Source organism: Syngnathus scovelli, chromosome 10 (genome assembly GCF_024217435.2).
Source record: "Syngnathus scovelli strain Florida chromosome 10, RoL_Ssco_1.2, whole genome shotgun sequence".
Lineage (NCBI taxonomy): Eukaryota > Metazoa > Chordata > Actinopteri > Syngnathiformes > Syngnathidae > Syngnathus > Syngnathus scovelli.
In genome coordinates, this window is record NC_090856.1 from 1351663 (window position 1) to 1364255 (window position 12593).

The following is a 12593-nucleotide window of genomic DNA, read 5'->3' on the forward strand; positions in this document are numbered from 1 at the left end:
AAATGTTTACAGGATTCCTGTGTCAATGTGTGAATGAATGTGCGTGCACGTCACTTTCGCTACACACTATACAGTTTCCCTCTGTTCATGCATCGGTGAGGTGGTGCGGTGCGGTGCGGTGTGTTCATTTTTTTAGGCTGCAAATGAAAAAAGTGTGACCAAATCATTTGGAGGGTTAGAATAACGCAATTGCAGTATGGGCACTTATTGGCTCCTGCTTTCAAAATGCACTTTCACTTTGTCTTAATTAAATGTACACACAGTTAATGGACATATATGCATGGATGAGATGTGAAAAAAGTGGCCAGACCGGATGGTTGGAGTTGTAAAATGTCATGTTACTCTGTGTGTACTTGTCACCTGATCGCAAGCCATTTATCACCTTTTCGAAAAGACTTTGGACCTACAAAACAACCAGCGAATTTCCACCACATTCTCGTCTCAACAACAGAGAAGAAAACACAGTATACTGGGAAATCTCTGTATAGCATTCCCTGCCTTTCCAAAGGTTGAACTTCGTTTTGTTTGACATACAGCAGTTTATTAGTGTAGTTTAACACTACAGTGCATCATAATTAACATTTTGATCATACAAACTATTTTATACACATTATAAAGCTACCCAAAAGATGGCATTTTAACACCATAGAAAATTAGAATCACTACAGCACATTAGGTTTTCTGTCTATTGTGGCTTTTTTCCCCTTACTAAGTCACTCAGCAACAGTATTATTTTATTTGATTATTTACACAATTTGTTTCGAATGTGTGTGTGTGTTTGGAGAGAGGGCGGAGGAGTACTAGACAGATTCAAATTTATTGTTTGATTTGGTTTGATTGATTTAAGATTGTCAGTTCCACTTGTTTGCACGAATTACGATGTATTTGGGATGTTATACAGTATTGTTTGCCATCATTTTCTCATCTTTTTTAAAGTTCTACAAGTATTTGGAGTGTTTTCGAAGTTGGGGTACACGCTACTTTCGGAAGCCTATGTTTGACTTCATTTCCCACAATGCATCTGGTCGTCATCTTTCGAAACAGCTTTCTAGGCATTTTTTTTTTTTAGACGAACGTGGACATGGCTTGTGTTTCAAGTGTTAAGCCTTTACATGTATATTTTTTTTACTTGCTTGAGACTAATGGAACGTATCTCGCTATAACTTTGTGATCCGAATGGAGAAGTGGAACCACGACACGCGTGTCCAAAAAAAAGACACGAAAACGGAAGTTTGGAGCAAGCGGTAAATATTTGAGCAAAATATTTTCCGACTTGTTTTGAGACTTGAGTGACAAGTTTCACCTGGTGGATTTGTCCCCTTTTCTGTCAGCCGTTGCAGTTTTTGTTTGTGCATTGTCAGGAAAAGAAAGAAAGGAAGTACTTTTGGTCACGAGTGAAAGGCACTCATAGCTTGATTATTCATCTTTACATTGTTTGGAAGCGTTAAAAGCCAAGTCACCCGATCTATTAATCATATCAAGGAGGAGGAGAATGGATACGTAAGCCTGACTAGAAAGCTCCTCCTATGATGTAGGCGCTCAAGAATGCCATTTCATTTGTGTTTTTTTAAGTATTCCATCAAGTTCGGATTAGTTTTAACGGGGTTGGGACCCACTGTGTGATCATCTTTCACGCGATTTTATTTGATGCTTAATACAGCAGATTTTCGTAAAAGCTGATTTAACATGATCCTGTTTTAGTGACACTATTGTATATTTGTAAATCCAACAAGGACAGACCTCTAAATTGTAAATAAAGACACTTGAATCAGCAGCAAGTCATCATGGAGCCATGTGCCCCGGTCGAGAGAGAGCTAAGGACCTTGTCACTTTGCCGGCGTTTGTGTTATGCCGTCGGGCATTTTCTCAATGACTTGTGCGCCTCGATGTGGTTCACCTATCTGCTGGTCTACCTGCACTCGGTCCTGGGTCTTCGGAGCACCTTTGCTGGAGTGCTGCTGCTCATCGGACAGGTGGCAGATGGAGTGTGCACTCCAATCATCGGATACGAATCTGACAGAAGTCCCTCCATGAGACATGGCAAGAGAAAAAGCTGGCATTTGTTGGGTGAGTTCATAAACATGTATTCCTTTAGTTCTGTGCTGAAGGGGCAAAAAAAAAAAAAAAGGCTATAACAGGAAGCAAGAGTATGCAGCATTTAAGTAGGCGCACAGAGTTTTAATCCATCTGCTTCACTTAAAAATGAAACTCAATTGTACAGATTGAAATACTATTTAACCTTTCATGCATGAATTAGACAAACTTAGGTAGCTTTTTTGTTCTCTCTCTAAGCATAGACAAAATCTTTTTGAAGTTATGGATTTTCAAAAAATCTCCAATAAATCAAATATTTCAATTAAAAATATAAAGCTGTTCAGAAAATGGTAGATGGATGGATGGATGGAAATGTATACAATTGTTTTCCAATGCCAGGCAACAACATGGTGGCGGCCCCAGGCTCAGGCGGCCTCGGCCTGGACCCACAAGGGTTGCCTCAACTGATTTTTGAGAATTTCAAAAAAGTTTGCATGATCAATTTTAAGTGGTAATAACAGTACACCAGTAGATGGCACTACTATGTGCCACGGTGGCAAGGTGCCTATTATTTAAAAATGTTCTTTTTGAGAGTGGCGTCACCGTGATGGCAAACAAACACGAGAGGCTGACAGAACGGGCAGGCAGTTTTTGTTCCCCCCCCCCAACAATGCCACAGCAGCCGGCACGTCTCATTGCGTATTTCCTGCTAGGCTGCTAGTCAGCACTTCCCAATATGAGCACTCTTCCAGTGGTCTTTCCGCTGTGCCTATGTATACCAGGTTGCATCATAGTTCTCGTTTTCCTCTGAAGGAAAAGCCATATCAATGTCATATTAGTCACCCCTTCATTTTATTATGTCCTTTATGTTGCTAACAAACAGTAGAATTTGAAATGTGAAGTTTTTCATAATTGTGGCCTGCAAAAAAAAAAAAAAAACTACAATAAAATCAAATTGAGCATATTCTAATTCTACCCACGGATGTCAATTTGTTTGAGCCTAAATTCATTTAATTGTATCATACGTAGTGCTCCAATAAATATCTAAGGGAAATTAGAAAATCCTAACATCCAAATATTTTAAAACGTGCAACCCAATTTTCAAAGTCTTGACATATTGCCGCAATACTCGTGACATGGCACGTTTTCCCTTTGTTTGCCTTCTCAGAATTTGTTTTTTTGTCATGTGCAAACCTATTTTCCAACTGCTTTGTTTGTGTTGTTTGTTGAAAAAGCTCGTTGCACATGGCTTGTTTTCCAGGAAATTCCTAACGAACAAAATTCATCCCCCCCCCCCCACACACACACACAAATTTCATAGAATAAAGTTCAATGACTTGTTGCTGTCCTTAAAAGCTCAAACTGCTTCGGGCTGCTTATCAAACTTGGCCATACAGCACAATAACTTCAAAAAATAATTATTTTCACAGTCAGATGACTGCGCTTTGATACTCTGCCCCCGTGATAGCCCAACCTTGATTTAAAACATTGAGCATTGTTTGTGTTTTTGGAAATCAGATTTTCGGCTTCTCATAATTACTTTTCTCCTGAAGTCAAACATTGGTGTACACCAGATGGATTTTTTTTTCTTTTTCAAACAATGACTAAATTTCTAATTGTGAACGTACCTTTGGCTGACAATGGCAATATTCTATTTCTCCTGGCAGGAACCATCTGTGTTATTCTGTCTTTCCCTTTCATTTTCAATCCCTGCTTGGCGTGCTCAGCAAACACTCCCCAATGGGCCAAGGTGGTCTACTTCGCCCCCTTCATCATCATCTTCCAGTTTGGCTGGGCGGCCACTCAGATCTCTCACCTCTCCCTCATCCCAGAGCTGGTGTCCAGCGAGAGCGCCAAGGTGGAGCTCACCGCGTACAGGTGACAGACAGACGGACGGACAATGACATTTCCCTAAATATTATTTGTAAAGAAGCACAATGACTATTTAATTTAATTAATATATTATAAATGCAATCTTTTCACCTACATTGTCACCGTAATATAATTTTTTTAGCCATCTAATCCTTCGATTGGAAACAGTGTAGTCCAAACTAGACATTCCACATTAGCTCAGATGTCTGTTTTGAAACGAAAGTGCATCTTTCGTTTTGTCTCTTGGGCAGGTATGCCTTCACGGTGGTGTCGAACATCACGGTGTACACTGTGGCCTTTCTGCTCTTTCACTTTCTGGCCCAAGAGGATATAACGGACAACTTGGGCTCGGCGGACATTCCTCTCTTTCGGGTAAGATTGGAGAGGCGCATTTTTGACTTCATCTGGAATGTGATGTGCTTCATGAATTCCGCTTAGTCACAAGTAATACAAATGGCGCAATGACTATATTGACCTGTTCTCTCCCCGCACAACAGATGCTGTCTCTCATCGTATTGGGTATTGGAGCTGTGTTCTCGTTCATATTTCACATTGGCACAAAGGAGAAGTCAGGAGAGGATCTCCTGCTCACACCTTCCCCTGATGAGGATGCACCGCCTGTTCGAGTGTTGCAGTGGAAACATTGGCTTAAAGAGCCTTCGTTCTACCAGGTGACACACCTTGCACTCCAATTGCATGATACCTACCACACAGAGCGAGATTTTTCCACACAGTACATACTTAATTGTGTAAAGAGCTTTCCCTAAAAGGATGAGATTAATGCCTAGATGTAATTTCAGTCACGCAGCTGTATTTAAGTTTTTTTTTAGGTCAGTATGAAGCATTGACACGGAGGGTCCAAAAAGATTTTTTTTTTGCTAAATCCGTCACAAGGTCAAGTGATCCTCTTAAATGATTTTTGTCAGCACAGTGGTGCCAGTCAGTCATCCGGATTGGCCAAAATACGTTTTGAAAAACCACAATTGAAAAAGCAACATGATAGATTTTCATTGGCATGCCTTTTCCTCCAAGATGGCCTTTCTCTACATGTGCACGCGACTTATAGTCAACCTGTCCCAGACGTACATCTCCGTTTACCTCACCAACTCGCTGATGCTACCAAAGGCAAGTAAGAGACGGACGACGTCGCCACAGCATGCAATTTGTGCCTAACGTGTGCCTTGATGTCCAACAGAAGTACATCGCCATCATACCGCTGGTGATGTACGTCAGCGGCTTCGTTAGCTCGCTGACCATGAAGCCAATCAGCAAGCTCGTAGGCATCAGTGTGAGTAAAACATCCATGATGTGAACTTGCGTTATCCTCACAATACCTTATGTAGGCTGATAGTCATGAGATGAATGCATGACTGTACTTTTCAGATGATGTATTTTGTGGGCCTGCTGCTGGTGATGGGCTTTGCCCTTTGGGTGTTTTTTGACAAAACAATGGGAGCTGAAAGCATCTACGGCGCGGCGGTGTTGCTAGGAGCTGGCTCAGCCGTCATCCTCGTCATGTCTCTCTCTATGACCGCCAAACTCATCGGAGAGCAAACGGTGAGCTTGAAAGCAGCTTGTTGAGAAAGATAAGCAGAATTTGTCCTGCTGAGTCATGCCCGGACTGCGTCCACATTTTTTTTTTGCTCTGTCTAAACAGGCTTACCCAAACAAACAAAATTAGGAAATGGATCTTTAGTTTTTCTCAAGACTCAATTATTATTGCAAGTCTCTGAACCTTCACATTATGTCTTTAATTTGGCAGCAAAGTGGAGCCTTCGTTTATGGATCGATGAGCCTCACAGACAAGGTGGCCAACGGTGTGGGTGTCATTATCATTCAGAGTATCAGACCGTGCAGGTAAACGTCACTGAAATGCTCATGTTAGGTATCGTACAAACTTTGTTCATTCCATTTCATATGCAAATGGTTTACATTTTTTTTTAAAAAAAGGTATAGGATAAACTTAATCATGCCCTCCGATTTTTGCATTCGCTCAAATTGATCATTTAGTCAATGAATCCACTCATTTATAATGTTTATCCTCAATGGGCCAAGTAAGAACTCACTACAATAACTCCACTGTAATATTGTTAAAGGAGGGTTTTTGGCAGTGACTCAAAGTTTGTGTTTTATTAAGTTTGCTTTTTATAATGAACAGGGTAATTGTTCAAAATTTGGCACAACACATTCCATATTCTCAAAGAAAGAAGACCATTATTGTCAAATTTGGACCTTCAACCACACTTTCCGACCCCACCTTTAACCCCTTTGACTTAAATAGTAACTATCCAAACTTGCTTACTTGCCATCATTTCGGGGTCAGTATTTTAGAATGGACACGGTAGTAGCAGATTCAAACAGTCGAAGTTACACTATGGCCATATGGAAATGTTTAAAGCTGATGAAGCTCCTGCAGTTGCGTTCTAATTTGCAGAACTGAGCGATCACATCTACCTGTGGCACTCTACTGCCATCGTCAGGCCAACATGTGCAAAACACTTAAATGTGGGCAGATAGTTTGGTTTGTTTTAATATTTAATTGTAAGGGAATAAATGACTGGATTACTTCCTGATTATTTTGAAATCTTACTTTTGGGGGTTTCACTTTTCCTAAGGATTTTGATAGATGCCCAACTCACCTGCTTTTTTTCCTCATTTCTAGCACAGAGGCATGCTGCTCGGAGTGTATTTGGTTTTATCGTGACGTCATGGCAACGGTAACGGGAGGTGTGGCGGTGGCTGCTGCAGTTGGCCTCTTAACAATTCTCATTTGGCCTCTCAAGACGAGGAAATACGAATGATCATTCCTAAACTATGCTTTGAGATTGTGAAACTAAATAAGTTTTAAATGCATGGCATGCTATTCTATTCATACTAAATGACATTTGCACACAATTTACTTGTTTTTTTTTGTTCAAATATTTTGTTTTTAATGTGTTCTAAAGTCAAAGCCATGCATAATGAATATAGATAGCTAACCTTATTTGTTATTCACTCAAACTCACTAACAGCTAACACTATGCAACGTAATCCTGAGGACACTAAACAAAATTGTTGTGTACTACAGGAGATTTTTGTTTTAGTAAGTTTTAAGTAAGCTTGAAGTAAGTTTTTATGTTGTACAGTACATATTTCATGATATTTAACTATTTTCTGTAGTTGACTGGGAGAAATGACATAATTCTACTGCCTAATGTGAAGTGCGTGGTATCCATTTTAAATTAGGTCAAATGAACACAGAAAACATTTGAGTGATCAATCAATAAAAAACTCAATCTCAACAATACTCAGTGTGTGATTGAATATCTATTTTTTCTTGTACAAAATATTACAATATCTAAATATCTGTATAAATATCCCCAAAAATATTCTAAAAGTTTTTCTATTTTTTATTGATAATAATGTGTACTTTTATCTTGGCAAGGTTTCCACAGCTGATTATATTTTGATTTTTTAATATTTTTTCAACTTTTCAATGTATGTCACTCACTCACGACCGACAGGCCCCCACCCTCACGAGTCTAGTGGCAGCGGACGAGGCTTTTTGGGCGCCAAATAATAATGGCCGCCCGGACTTGTGACGTTAATGCATTTCGGCCTCACTACACCCACCCACCCAAGGCCCCCACCCTCACGAGTCTAGTGGTAGCGGACGAGGCTTTTTGGCGGCAAATAATAATGGCCGCCCGGACTTGTGACGTTAATGCATTTCGGCCTCACTACACCCACCCACCCAAGGCCCCCACCCTCACGAGTCTAGTGGTAGCGGACGAGGCTTTTTGGCGGCAAATAATAATGGCCGCCCGGACTTGTGACGTTAATGCATTTCGGCCTCACTACACCCACCCACCCAAGGCCCCCACCCTCACGAGTCTAGTGGTAGCGGACGAGGCTTTTTGGCGGCAAATAATAATGGCCGCCCGGACTTGTGACGTTAATGCATTTCGGCCTCACTACACCCACCCACCCAAGGCCCCCACCCTCACGAGTCTAGTGGTAGCGGACGAGGCTTTTTGGCGGCAAATAATAATGACATGTGACATTAATGCATTTCGGCCACTGATCTTCCCGCGCTCCCCTGTCCATATAGTATGCATTTGCCCGGCGCGCGTCACACCCCTCAGTCAAAAACAACAGGCTGCCTGAAATGTCAGCGTTTACCTTGGATTATAATGATCGCGGGGATTTAATCGATTCTCCGCCCGCCTGCCGTCTCTACGGACGGTGCACAGCAAATGCACCTGCAACATAACACGGTGAAGGCTTTATTCTATTTTTATTTATCGGGGGATGCGCCGCGCCGCGACGGCGTCGTCCCGTTCAATATTCCTTACCAGTTGACGCACGGAGGCGCAACTGCCGTCGGCGTTCAGGCGATGGCCAACGCTACATTACAGTCATGAAAAAAAAAAGAAAAAAAAAGAGGAATAGTTGAACAACAACTATGACTCATTTAAATCGTCTGTCGACGTGTTACTCCACACTTTGCTCACGGTGTCAGCCCCTCAGTGGCGGATTCCACTATGTGTCAGCTCGCTGGGGCAATCCTAAAACAAATGCACACACAAATGAGAACTAGTGTGCTACTCCACACTTTGCTAACGGTGTTAGCAGTTTCCATTATGTAACAATGTTCAAGATTCAAGGGGTTTTATTTGCCATGTCTGAGGCTGCCAAACAAGGAATTCGACTTCGGTAAATCACAGCCTCTGTTCAACATTTAGGTGACTAACAACAACACTCATGACATGTGAAAAATGGCAAATATTCTCAAACATCCCCTGATCTTAAACTCCCAAGAGGGCAAAGGAAAACTCAAAACTCCAGCTGCCTTGCGCTGCCTTGCGCTGCCTTGCGCTGCCTTGCGCTGCCCTGCGCTGCCCTGCGCTGCCCTGCGCTGTCCTGCGCTGCCTTGCGCTGCCCTGCGCTGCCCTGCGCTGCCTTGCGCTGCCCTGCGCTGCCCTGCGCTGCCCTGCGCTGCCCTGCCCTGCGCTGCCCTGCGCTGCCTTGCACTGCCCTGCGCTGCCTTGCGCTGCCCTGCGCTGCCCTGCGCTGCCTTGCGCTGCCCTGCGCTGCCCTGCGCTGCCCTGAGCTCCCTTGCGCTGCCCTGCGCTGCCCTGCGCTGCCCTGCCCTGCGCTGCCCTGCGCTGCCTTGCACTGCCCTGCGCTGCCTTGCGCTGCCCTGCGCTGCCCTGCGCTGCCTTGCGCTGCCCTGCGCTGCCCTGCGCTGCCCTGCGCTGCCCTGCGCTGCCTTGCGCTGCCTTGCGCTGCCTTGCGCTGCCTTGCGCTGCCTTGCCTTGGACTCGCCTTGGACTCGTCTTGCCTCGCCTCGCCTCGCCTCGCCTCGCCTCGCCTTGTACTTGCCTTGTACTTGACTTGTACTTGCACTTGTACTTGTACTTGCGCTTGCGCTTGCGCTTGCGCTTGCACTAGCCCTTGCCTTGCCTTGCCTTGCCTTGCCTTGCCTTGCCTTGCCTTGCCTTGCCTTGCCTTGCCTTGCCTTGCCTTGCCTTGCCTTGCCTTGCCTTGCCTTGCCTTGTACTCGCCTTGTACTCGCCTTGTACTCGCCTTGTACTCGCCTCGCCTTGTACTCGCCTCGCCTCGCTTCGCCTCGCCTTGTACTTGCCTTGCCTTGCCTTGCCTTGACTTGCCTTGTACTTGACTTGTACTTGTACTTGTACTTGTACTTGCGCTTGCGCTTGCGCTTGCACTAGCCCTTGCCTTGCCTTGCCTTGCCTTGCCTTGCCTTGCCTTGCCTTGCCTTGCCTTGCCTTGCCTTGCCTTGCCTTGCCTTGCCTTGCCTTGCCTTGCCTTGTACTCGCCTTGTACTCGCCTTGTACTCGCCTTGTACTCGCCTCGCCTTGTACTCGCCTCGCCTCGCTTCGCCTCGCCTTGTACTTGCCTTGCCTTGCCTTGCCTTGCCTTGCCTTGCCTTGCCTTGCCTTGCCTTGCCTTGCCTTGCCTTGCCTTGCCTTGCCTTGCCTTGCCTTGCCTTGACTTGCCTTGACTTGCCTTGCCTTGCCTTGCCTTGTACTCGCCTTGTACTCGCCTCGTACTCGCCTCGCCTCGCTTCGCCTCGCCTTGTACTTGCCTTGCCTTGCCTTGCCTTGCCTTGTATTTGCCTTGCCTTGTATTTGCCTTGCCTTGCCTCGCTTTGCCTCGCTTCGCCTCGCCTTGTACTTGCCTTGTACTTGCCTTGCCTTGCCTTGCCTTGCCTTGCCTTGTACTTGCCTTGCCTTGCCTTGCCTTGCCTTGCCTTGTACTTGCCTTGCCTTGCCTTGTACTTGTACTTGTACTTGTACTTGTACTTGTACTTGTACTTGTACTTGCCTTGCCTTGTACTTGCCTTGTACTTGCCTTGTACTTGCCTTGCCTTGCCTTGTACTTGCCTTGCCTTGTACTTGCCTTGCCCAGCCTTGCCTTGCCTTGCCTAGCCCTGAGTAACTTTGCCTTGCCTGGCTCTGTCGTCTCGCCATGCTTTCGCCTTGTACTTGCCTCGCCGTCTCTTGCGGTGCCTTGCCTGGCTTTTGCCTTGCCTTGCCTTGCCTTGCTGCGCCATGCCTTGCTGTGTCATGCCGTGCCGTACCGTGCCGTGCCATGCCAGCTTGTGCTTGTGGCTGCCCGCGCCTGTGCCGTGCCGAGCCTTGACGTGCCGTGCCGTGCCCGTGCCTGTGCTTCCGCCCGTGCCAGTGCCGTGCTCTCCCGGGCCGTGCCTGTGCCTGTGCTCCAGCTTGTGCTTGGCTTGTGCTTGTGCCCGTGCCTGTGTCGAGCCGTACAATACTGTGCCGAACCTGGGCCTGTGCCTGTGCTTGTGCCTGCTTGTGCTCCGCCACGCCTGTACTTGTGCCACTGCTTGAGCCTGCGCATGCCTGTGCTTTGCGGGTGCCAGCGCTTTGCCCGTGCTCGATCCTGTCTGTGCTTGTGCCTGTGCTTGTGCCTGTGCTTGTACCTGTGCCTGTGCTTGTGCCTGTGCTTGTGCTTGTGCTTGTGCTTGTGCTTGTGCTTGTGCTTGTGCCTGTGCCTGTGCCTGTGCCTGTGCCTGTGCTTGTGCCTTGCCTTGCCTTGTACTTGCCTTGCCTTGCCTTGCCTTGCCTTGCCTTGCCTTGCCTTGCCTTGCCTTGCCTTGCCATGCCTTGCCATGCCTTGCCTTGCCTTGCCTTGCCTTGCCTTGCCTTGCCTTGCCTTGCCTTGCCTTGCCTTGCCTTGCCTTGCCTTGCCTTGCCTTGCCTTGCCTTGCCTTGCCTTGCCTTGCCTTGTACTTGCCTTGCCTTGCCTTGCCTTGCCTTGCCTTGCCTTGCCTTGCCTTGCCTTGCCTTGCCTTGCCTTGCCTTGCCTTGCCTTGTACTTGCCTTGCCTTGTACTTGCCTTGTACTTGCCTTGTACTTGCCTTGCCTTGTATTTGCCTTGTACTTGCCTTGCCTTGCCTTGTACTTGCCTTGCCTTGCCTTGCCTTACCATGCCTTGCCATGCCTTGCCATGCCTTGCCTTGCCTTGCCTTGCCTTGCCTTGCCTTGCCTTGCCTTGCCTTGCCTTGCCTTGCCTTGCCTTGCCTTGCCTTGCCTTGTACTTGCCTTGCCTTGCCTTGCCTTGCCTTGCCTTGCCTTGCCTTGCCTTGTACTTGCCTTGCCTTGCCTTGCCTTGCCTTGTACTTGCCTTGCCTTGTACTTGCCTTGCCTTGTACTTGCCTTGCCTTGTACTTGCCTTGCCTTGCCTTGCCTTGCCTTGTACTTGCCTCGCCTCGCCTCGCCTCGCCTCGCCTCGCCTCGCCTCGCCTCGCCTCGCCTCGCCTCGCCTCGCCTCGCCTCGCCTCGCCTCGCCTCGCCTCGCCTCGCCTCGCCTCGCCTTGTACTTGCCTTGTACTTGCCTTGTACTTGCCTTGCCTTGTATTTTCCTTGTACTTGCCTTGCCTTGCCTTGTACTTGCCTTGTACTTGCCTTGTACTTGCCTTGCCTTGCCTTACCATGCCTTGCCATGCCTTGCCATGCCTTGCCTTGCCTTGCCTTGCCTTGCCTTGCCTTGCCTTGCCTTGCCTTGCCTTGCCTTGCCTTGCCTTGCCTTGCCTTGCCTTGCCTTGCCTTGCCTTGCCTTGCCTTGCCTTGCCTTACTTGCCTTGCCCTGCCCTTGCCCTGCCCTTGCCTTGCCTTGCCTTGCCTTGCCTTGCCTTGTACTTGCCTTGTACTTGCCTTGCCTTGCCTTGCCTTGCCTTGCCTTGCCTTGCCTTGCCTTGCCTTGCCTTGCCTTGCCTTGCCTTGCCTTGCCTTGTACTTGCCTTGTACTTGCCTTGCCTTGCCTTGCCTTGCCTTGCCTTGCCTTGCCTTGCCTTGCCTTGCCTTGCCTTGTACTTGCCTTGTACTTGCCTTGTACTTGCCTTGCCTTGTACTTGCCTTGTACTTGCCTTGCCTTGCCTTGCCTTGCCTTGCCTTGTACTTGTACTTGCCTTGTACTTGTACTTGCCTTGTACTTGTACTTGCCTTGCCTTGTACTTGCCTTGCCTTGTACTTGCCTTGTACTTGCCTTGTACTTGCCTTGCCTTGCCTTGCCTTGCCCAGCCTTGCCTTGCCTTGCCTAGCCCTGCCTATCCTTGCCTTGCCTTGCTTCGTCTCGCCATGCTTTCGCCTTGTGCTTGCCTCGCCCTCCCTTGCGGTGCCTTGCCTGGCTTTTGCCTTGCCTTGCCTTGCCTTGCTGCG

At 47.1% G+C, this 12593-nt stretch overlaps 1 protein-coding gene across 2 annotated transcripts; it reads left to right on the top strand.

The window, feature by feature from the left end:
• The first annotated feature begins 107 nt into the window (after nucleotides 1-107).
• mfsd12b (major facilitator superfamily domain containing 12b) lies at nucleotides 108-7192 on the top strand. Of its 2 annotated transcripts, none has more exons than XM_049719370.2 (9): nucleotides 108-2067; nucleotides 3702-3912; nucleotides 4158-4278; nucleotides 4404-4577; nucleotides 4939-5031; nucleotides 5102-5194; nucleotides 5290-5463; nucleotides 5669-5763; nucleotides 6569-7192. In XM_049719370.2, exons 1-9 carry the CDS (start codon nucleotides 1785-1787, stop codon nucleotides 6705-6707), a joined length of 1383 nt encoding a protein of 460 aa, XP_049575327.1. In that variant the 5' UTR covers nucleotides 108-1784; the 3' UTR covers nucleotides 6708-7192. The 2 variants fall into 2 exon arrangements, with proteins under 2 accessions (XP_049575327.1, XP_049575328.1); XM_049719371.2 differs by having other exon boundaries at nucleotides 6574-7192.
• Nucleotides 7193-12593: the final 5401 nt, after the last annotated feature.